Source organism: Caenorhabditis briggsae (genome assembly GCF_000004555.2).
Source record: "Caenorhabditis briggsae complete genome, chrI, whole genome shotgun sequence".
Taxonomy (NCBI): Eukaryota; Metazoa; Nematoda; class Chromadorea; order Rhabditida; family Rhabditidae; genus Caenorhabditis; species Caenorhabditis briggsae.
In genome coordinates this window covers 10,080,283-10,089,547 of record NC_013489.2, presented here as the reverse complement: position 1 = coordinate 10,089,547, position 9,265 = coordinate 10,080,283, and the positions used below count along the sequence as shown (strand labels likewise).

Below are 9,265 nucleotides of genomic sequence, written 5' to 3'. Positions count from 1 at the left end.
TTAAAAGTTTGAATTCGCGCGTTTTTACTCACCGGGCGGCCTAAAAAAAACCTCGTCCCTAAGGGCTTTCATCGTATTTTTCGATGCATTTTTCTCGATGAAAGAATTTTTTTTGAATGTTTTCTTTATTTTTATGTCAATCTACATGCATTTCTGCACATTTTGATGCAATAAAAAATTTCACCGTACACCACCTTTAAAATATTGTCACAAACCTTATTGTGAGTCTTATTCAGAGCCTATTTTTTCAATTTTTCGGGGATCCTGGAATTCTAATTTTTAGAGTTTCAGAAAACTTTTATTCGGAAATTTCAAAATTAAGCAGTTCGGAATTTCAAAGAAACAAAACATCAGAAATGCGGAAATCCAGGAATAATGGAATTTCAGAAAGTTTGGGGTTTGAAAATTAATAAATTTGCTAATTCCGAAAATCAAGAATCGGAGATTCAGAAGTTTTCAAATTGAAGGCCGTGAGAACTCTTTAATTTTGAAAGTCGGATGGGAACTCAAAATTTTAAGAATTTTCTAACTCGTGGAAAGTTTCTTTAATTCGGGATTTCAGTATTTCTGAATTTCTGAAACTTCGAATTTGTGTGTTTCTTAATTTTCTGTCTGAAATTCTGAATTTTCATAATATTCCACTTTGGACAATTTTGAATGAAAAATCAGAAGTTGAGGAAGTCCAAGTTCAAAGATTTGAATTCATGAATTCAGGAATTCGAAAACTGAAAAATTCTATAACTTTAGTTCTTATCTGATTTTCATCTGTAAGAGTTTTTTTTTGGTTTCTGAATGAGTAAATTGAAACTAAATTTTTGGGTTTCTGGATCTCCAAATCTGGACTTTCTAGATTCCCGATATTTTCAATTTCTGGGCTCTTCAAAAACCCATACATTTGAAAGTGAAAACGTATGTAGTGTTCCCTAGTCAATTTCCAACTTTATGTTCACAAAAAAATAATTCTTGAAAGGGATTTTTTAAATAATACAGTTACAGTAACCCTCTTGCTCACTCTAAATTTACATCATAACGTTGAACCGTTTCCTTTGTTTTCGTTGCCGGGGTAGCCAAGTGGCAAAGGCGCGGGCCTTAAGAACCTGTGGATATATATCCTTTAGGGGTTCGATTCCCCTCCCCGGCAAAGTCTTTTGTTTTTATTTATATTTTCGGTGTGCAATACTCCGCAATCTATGAGTCGTCTAGTGATACTATTATTACGGTTTCCGTTCTATTTGACTATATAGTTTTTTGAAGCTTTTGTCTTAAAATGTTTCAGCTTCTCCCATTTTCTTTCTCTTTTTTTTTTCAAATGACCTCGAAATGTACTCCTTCGTTTTATCTTGGTATTCATCATAGTTTTTTCCGGTGCTTCTCACTTTCTAATTGATCAATTTTTACATGTGATTTTTCTTCTTTTCAAAATGTTTGAGTCAAAAGCTTCAAGAACCAGTTCCTTTTCCTCTCCTCGGAGAGACGCAGTACATACATGACGTCACTCACTTCTCTAACCACCCTCCTCCGTCCACACACTCTCTCTAATCTCTGCGTACTCCACCCGTGCATCCCCGCTTCATATTATCGATTTTCAGTGCGGTAAACCCAGAGAAGACATAAAAAACACAGAATTCGAATTCCAGCAACAAGCTAGTCGCATTCTTTTGCACTTCCTCTTACTTTTTTCCCTCTAGCTTCTCTAGCCACCACTCTGTTGTTCCTTCTATTTTCGCCTTCCAGCAGGAAGAGACGCCTTTTTGTTTTTCATTTTTATTTGTGTGTTCTCCCGCTCTCTATGGCTTCTCATATATTTATGCTTGTTTTGCAAGAGTGTCCGAGGGTTTTTCATATTTCATTTTCAGCCAGTGATTAGAGAAAAAACACGATTATACATATCGAAGTACGATGTTATTTGGCTGCTTTATCCGCATTTCTCTAGGTGTCCGAGATAATTCTCATCTTATTTTAGTTCCTCTTTCATTCTACTGTAGTCTTGTCCCTTTTTTTTTGAATTTCATTACATTTTCAGCTCAAAAAAATGACGACAGATGATGAGCCACCTTCTTCTAACACAACGGTACCATCCACATCATCGACGTCTCCGCTTACCGTTGCGTGTGATTTGGAGTGCGAAGGAGATCCCACGCGGCCGTCTTCATCAATAATCCCCTCATTTTTAACACTCAATTTTGACAAACTATCCCTGGATTCAGATCTGTGCGAAGGCCGCTACGATCAAGATCATTCGCCGCCGGGTCCGCAATCACCGACACGAGATACGGTAGGCATTTTAATTCACGAACATAAATTGTGATTTTTTGTTAATTTCAGCAGCAAAATATGCCCCCGACGGCTGAAAATCCTCAATATTATCGAGCAACGGCTAGCAAACGTGGACGTTTCGCACCCTATGATGTACCCTTCAAATTGAGGTAATAATCTTTAAGATTTAAATATTTCTAACCGATTTAAAAGATTCAGACGCCGTCGGAAGGTGAAAGTGTCGACAACAAAGTCAACGGATATCGAGGTTTTAATAAAAATAAAGCTGAAAGGAGACGTCGAGCCTCTCAGAATGTGTATATTCGACAAGTGAGTCTATCATTCAGCATATGCTGATAATTTTCCAATTTCAGAGAACAAATATTATTGCCTAAACCGTGTGGTGTTCAAGCCGCCTTCTTCCCTCCATCTTCCACCACTCAACCTGAAGAAGTCGACGAACTCTCAGAATACTTTACTCATTTCGTTCGCGTCGAGCTGAAAATGTCATCGTTGGCCGAATCAATGTACGTGTGAAGGAAAACAAAGCGGATCGAGATCTAAATTCAAAATAAATATATCACCTCTCAACCAGTTGTATTACATTCTCGTTTTTTTCCTTTCTTTCTTTCCTTGCTCACCCTTGTCCCCCTGTTTCCTGTTTTCGACCTACTACACAGCCTGTTTTATCACTGAACATCATATAAAAAATCATGATTTTAAATACAACAATACCAAATATCAAAATAGTTAGTTTTAGGCAAATTAAGAGTGACACAGATAAAGCACTAGGATCATGTGTCACAGATCATAACTGAAATTTAGAATGTCATCGGGTGAATATTGTGGAAAATTGAAGATCGATTGAACAGAGACTAAAAAAATCATATAAACATTCAAACAAGGATTGCAGGTGATTGAAAACTTCAATCCTCCATTTCAACATCTCCAGCTTGCCCTCCAGAACCTTCTCCTCCAGATGGCGATTCGTCAGATTCATTGTCTTCCTCATCATCGTCGTTTTCCTCGGCTTCATCATTTCCCTATAATTATCAATATACTGGACTGAACTAACTCGTCCGGAGCTTACCGTTGGATCTTGATCATCTTCTCCTTCAACCTCATTCTTGTCCTTGTTATCATCCTTATCCTCATTTCCACCTTCATTTCCATCATCATCTTCATCGTCGTCTTCAGACTCCTTCTCCTCTCTCGGCATAACCCAGATGTTCATGTGTGGCGCGTTACCATCATCAACAAACTCGAACCGATACTTATTTCTTCCTCTTAGAACTTCTTCTGCGGCTTGAAGGTACTCCTCCTCAACACTATCTCTTTCTTCTTTGCTTTTGGCTTCCATCAACCGCCTCCGGAACTTCAAGTAGAGCTTCACAGCGTTCTCAGGATCATCCGCACACGCAGCATGATGAATATTCTTAGCAAGAGAGGAGAATAGTTTATCAATGTTATTGAATAGAGATGCATCTCCAGGGAACAGGTTCTTGATAGCGTCTTCAAAAGCACCAATATCCGTCTGTGCCGATCCGAGTTGCTTCAATTCGCGAAGAGCCGTTGTGTAGAAAGCAGAAGGACATGCGCGAACATTCCTGATATCATCGACAGCCTCCTGTTGCGTCTTGACGTATTCTGAAAGTGTTAGACGTCCGTGAGAGCGGGCGCCGACTCCTTCCTGCCACTTCTTCTGTTTCTTCGCGTTGTCATCATACTCTTGGGTGTAGTTAGCTTGAGAGGCGAGAAGTTTGGCGAAACGTTCCTGGATCATATGATAGAATCTGATCACCAGATACACGTTGTCATCTCCATAAAACACTCGTCGTTCTCGCCTGTGAAGGCTTTTAGTGAACTTTTCTGCAGCGTTTTCGCTGGATTCTTGAGAAGATGATGTTGGGAATGGAGATACACGATCGCTTCGAGTCCGACGCGTATCCATGTCGTCTTCCATACTGAAATAATATTGCTAATTAAAGCTTAATCTCTCCTAAAACTTACGAATCTCGATTCGATTTGAAAACTTCCCCAGCGTCCGAATCGAGCTTCACATTGTCCTGCTCTCGACACAACCACTCCATTAAGACTCTAGAACTGGATTAGGGGTTCAAATCGATTTGTTCTATTAGTGGACTCACCTGAACAAAACTACTTTGGTACGATCTTTGTCTCCTTTGCCTCCGAGATCCTGGAAAAAGTGGCTGGTGACGTCGTTAACATCCTGGTATACTTTTCCTTCTGGAGTGTAATCCAAACTCATATGAGCTTCCTTATCGTCAGCGCCACTGTAAGAAATTATTCTTGATTTCAAAAAGAACCGTTTCCCCTTTGAACTATACCTTTTCTTTCTATCCTCAAAAATTTGCTCGATTGCACTGACAAGAGGCTTCGACTTGAACGCCTTCTGATCATAGTTCTTCTGTTGATTGTTCATAAGACTCAACGAGGTGGTCATTTGTTTGTCCAACGCATCGCGCCACGCCCTGTTCGCATCTTGTTGGAAGCGAGTCCATGCTGCATCCTTCTCTTGAAGACCTTCGATAATCTTTTTCAGGCCAACTACTGGTTTTTCTTTTGCCGCTTGAACCAGCTCTGGAACCGAATTCGTATAGATTTTAGTCATCACTCGCAAGAATGTCGCACGAGATGTACAGTTGAGAGAGTCGTTCAATCTGAAAAATGACATTACTAGCAGCTTTAACGGATCAGAAAACTCACTGGAACGCTCTTCTCTCTGCGTCACTCATGGCTTCGATATCGGTGAGTGTTTTTTCGAGCTCTTCCATGATAGTTCGATTCGAGTCAACGATAATGTCAAGCTCATATCTCTCATCCTCAGTTCTGAAATGGAATTCTTCCAAGTTAGACTTCTTTATTGCCTGATTGCCAGTATCTTCTGAAGACCACGACGGATATGAAGTCCATTTATCGTTGAGTGTCTGAAAAAAAATAGATTGTGAAATAAACATTTCAGAGTCCAAGTACTTCTTTAATATCAGGTTCGAGTTCGACTCTTCCACTGCATGCAGCCTCTTTGGAATCCTTCATCAGACGATAACTTGGTCCAAGTGTGCAAACAGTGGCCGCTTCCACAGTTCGGGTCTGTTGTAGCTGTTTCTGATCGCGAAGTCCTCGTTTCGGTTGCACAGGAGGCAAGTCTTTTCTCGTCACCGCATCCGGATCATTTTCCGGTTTTTGATCTTTGTCGATGCCAAGAAGTCGAAGAATGATAATCTCTGCCTGCGTTCCTGAGCCTCCCATCACTTTCGGAAGTTGTAGAACCAACTGTTCTTTGGTTAGATCCAACTTCAAGTACATGTTGAGTAAGGTAATCAGATGTTTGATTTGAGTGGCAGTTGTGCGCTCTTTGAGCTTCTCGTACAGAATTCTGTACGTCTTCTGGAGCACCATCAACTGCTCTTCGGATCCTTCGCCTGATTCGTCCATTTTTGTGAGGACGAGTTTCTCTTCCTGTAAATTTTTGTTGAGGGAGCCGTCCTGTACGTTTCAGTTACCTTTTTAGTTCCCATCTTGGCACTCTCCATTTTTTTCAGCAATTTTTGATCAACTCGTTCTGGATCGGCGAGTTCAACAATGCCACAGTTGTCGGCGACTTTAAAACGGAGAATCGATTGGATTTTCTAAAAGAAGAGTGGAAACAATGAATGAGCCGAGAGATGAAAACACACAAACAGGTCAATATCGGTAGATCATAGGAAATATATTTGATCTTTAAGGCATTTTATGAAAAAAGTTTCTCAATAAATGTAGAGTATTTCAACAAACCGAATTGAAACGGCAGTTCACATTCAAATGAGCTCATCATTTCAGAAACAAAACTATTTATTCCAATTATCCGGTCCATTAAAATACAGAACATTTGTTAAAAATACTTTTTGGGCCATATAGTCAGACTATTATTTCTTATTAGTAGTTATTTCGCCTAGATTTGATTTAAAAATTTTGTGCACTACCTCAGCGGTTTGTTCGGATCCATTTTTGAGGAGCGTGTTCAGATATGGAAGGAAGTCGATGAGCGTAGCGAGAAGGACTGGTTCACCAAGACATACTTCAGCAAGATGCGAAATCAGATGTTCTTGATGGGCATTTTCCAGAACTTCTTCATCCCTTGATGCTGCTCCTCCTCTTCTTGCCTCTTCATCTTCTTCCATTTCCATATTTTCATCTACGGGAGGTCTCACTTGTTGTGGCGGAGGTGCAGGACCTGGCATCTCTTCATCTCTAGCATCCCCTCCATCCATCTTTTGACCTTTCTTTTTTTGAATATAGAATTTTGTGGTGCTCAGATACATATCCATGAATGTCAAAAAGCTAGTGGTTCTGTCTGGACGAGCAGAGAACGCCTCGGTGACAAGTCTCACAATCTCCAGAGTTTGGGCAGACACATCTTCTGGAATTTCGTCCACTTCCTCCTCCTCCGGCTCTTCAGCTTGTCCTCTATCGACGATTACTTCTTCCATCAGAGGTAGCTCAATCTGCTCTTCATCTTCCTCGACGCCCGCTTCGTTGCTCTCATCGCTGGGGTTTCCATCTTGCAATTCATCCATTTCATCAGCTGGATCTTCCAAAGGTGGAAGCGGTATTTCATCTTCTTCGGGACCACCAGCGTCCATTCTCTGCTGTCGGCGTTCTTGTGGCGATAGAAGGATCTGCTAGTATGGGAAAACACATTACAAAATGTCTTGATCAGTCCCACTTACTCTTGTCTGATTATCCGGCGTCGTGAATGTGTACTTTGTACCATCTAACATTGCAATTTTGTATCCAGTAGGCAGAAAAGTGTTAAAACCGAGCACTAGATTCGGAGAATCATATAGAAGCGCGGCAACTTGTTCGACGACTTCTGAAGTTTCGATTCTGTAATAAATAAATTCAAATAGGATCCAATACTATTTATACACTACCTTTGAGCTCTGAAGTTCTTCATAATATCAAGAAAGCGGTGATAGACCGGAACGCGATTAACAAAAGTTTCTTTAATAATTCTCAGATAAGAGAGAGCCTCATCGACACGCGGTGGGCCGTTATCTGGTTCCACTTGCCGTCTTTGCCCTCTTCCGCGGCCTCGACGAGCTCGAACTGGTGGTGCAGCACGTGGAGGAGGAGATGATGATAGACGTTCTGGTTCTCTTGGAACCTCGACTTGCTGTTGTTGCACATGTAGCTGTTGCTGGGGATGTACTTGTTGAGGCAGCGGCGGCGGGGGAGCAGGACGAATCTGTATAAGTTGCTGGTGTGGTTGCTGACGTGGTTGCTGATGTAGCTGCTGATGACGCTGCTGAAGAGGTTCCTGCGGTGGGTGAGGCTGGAATCGATGCTGTGGTTGAGGCTGGGGTCGATGAAGTGGTTGAGGTTGCGGTTGATGTTGTGGTGGGGGTTGAGGTTGCCGCTGTGTTGGGGGCAGGGGTTGATGAAGTGATTGAGGCTGAGGTTGACGTTGTGGTTGGGGCTGGGGTTGATGTTGTACTTGATGATGTGGTAGATTCTGTGGTTGATGACGTGGCCGTGGCTGTGGTGGAGGTTGAGGCCGATGAACTTGAGGAGCAACAACCTGTGCACTCTGGAAATACTACAAGAGGATTAGCCTGGACACTATGCAGCTGGTAATGTAACTTACGTTATTTTGAACCCGAACCACCGGAATTTGAATATTACTATGCGTGGCAATTTGTGGACGCTGGGCTTGAGGTTGAACCAATTGTGGCGCCGGAGGCTGTTGAGGCTGTTGAACTCGATTTTCTTCTTGATTGATGAAATTCATAACTTGATTCGAAGCTTGAAGAATTCCAGGAGAGTTGACAACATGAACCCGCTGAGCCGGAGACTGTTGTGCAGACGGTTGCGCAGATAGTGGGGCCGGTGGAACGATTGGGGTCGCAGGAGGAGCAGGAATGTTCGCAACATGTTGTTGAGCGATTTGTTGAGCCAACAGCGGATTTAGTTGCTGATTTTGAGCAACAGCACCGAGTCGTCTCAACAACTCCTGTTGCTGTTGGAGTGCTAATATTTGTTGTAGTTGTTGTTGTTGTTGTTGTTGTATTTGCTGTTGCTGTAATTGTTGCTGCTGTTGATTCCGCTGCTCCTGTTGAAGCAGCAACTCTTGTTGCTGTTGCTGTTGCAGACGAACTATTTGTTGTAATTGTTCGTGCGGGAGCTGTTGAGGCTGCGGTTGTTGCCGTTGTTGCTGTGGTAGCCCTAGCAATAATCCCAACAATTGAGCTTGATTTTGTGGGTTCGTGATAGCTGCGAGCGCTTCCTGAAGTTGCGGAGTTAAGAGTTGCAAATTCGGATTGTTCGGAGGTTGTTGAGGCGGATTTCCACCGCCTCCTGGCGGATTCTGTCCGTTGAACATTCTGAAACAGAAATATGGAGGAATGTATAAAGAAAGCTAGAAAAAGAGCAAGGAGAAGATAATATTATATTTAGAATGTGTCAAAAATCACATTATAAAGCTATCGATCGCATAGCAATCTTCATTTTCATACAAAAATTGAAGAATCGACTTGAAAAAGGCCGAATTCGAATTTCGATTTGAATGATGTTGCCGGTGCCGGGGTAAATCTCTCTGCGGTCTCTTCATAAAGCACACTCTCTCTGCTAGCAATGGAGCGCGTTTGTATGCCAAGAGACTTCTCCAGGAGACCCCGCATATTCTGGGGAAACAAGTTTCAGTTGACGCGAAAAATTCAGTTACGTTCAGACCTATTTTTTCCGATATCGTTTTTGATACCATTTTCCTGTCTATTGCTAAGCGTCTAGAGTGTAGTGAATTAAGGCCAAAGAGTAGGTTGCGCTCGCTCGCAGATTTATATTTCTTATCGTTTGGGTTAACATATCTTCCTAGTTTACGACTATACAGTCTTCTTGTGAAAGAGTTTTGCACTGATTCTATTAATTTAATATCTGATAATTTGAAGGGACTACTGATTACCGTACCATATTCGAGCACAGGCCTTATGAAAACTTTGTGTATTATCCT

The 9,265-nt window shown here is 41.7% G+C and overlaps 2 protein-coding genes and 1 non-coding gene across 3 annotated transcripts; 2 read left to right on the top strand and 1 right to left on the bottom strand.

Moving 5' to 3' along the window:
• Window positions 1-1,057: 1,057 nt before the first annotated feature.
• Window positions 1,058-1,141, top strand: CBG28948. Its single transcript has one exon. It is a non-coding gene (tRNA).
• Window positions 1,142-2,032: 891 nt separating this feature from the next.
• CBG12723 lies at window positions 2,033-2,793 on the top strand (the record flags this gene model as incomplete). The annotated part of the gene is made up of 4 exons (XM_002640166.1): window positions 2,033-2,275; window positions 2,326-2,426; window positions 2,476-2,586; window positions 2,631-2,793. 4 exons carry the CDS (start codon window positions 2,033-2,035, stop codon window positions 2,791-2,793), a joined length of 618 nt encoding a protein of 205 aa, XP_002640212.1.
• Window positions 2,794-3,182: 389 nt separating this feature from the next.
• Window positions 3,183-8,638, bottom strand: Cbr-sin-3 (the record flags this gene model as incomplete). Its single annotated transcript, XM_002640165.1, has 12 exons — window positions 3,183-3,299; window positions 3,347-4,220; window positions 4,267-4,353; window positions 4,404-4,550; window positions 4,605-4,937; window positions 4,984-5,204; window positions 5,251-5,736; window positions 5,781-5,906; window positions 6,240-6,935; window positions 6,987-7,143; window positions 7,191-7,846; window positions 7,904-8,638. 12 exons carry the CDS (start codon window positions 8,636-8,638, stop codon window positions 3,183-3,185), a joined length of 4,635 nt encoding a protein of 1,544 aa, XP_002640211.1.
• Between the last annotated feature and the right edge of the window lie 627 nt (window positions 8,639-9,265).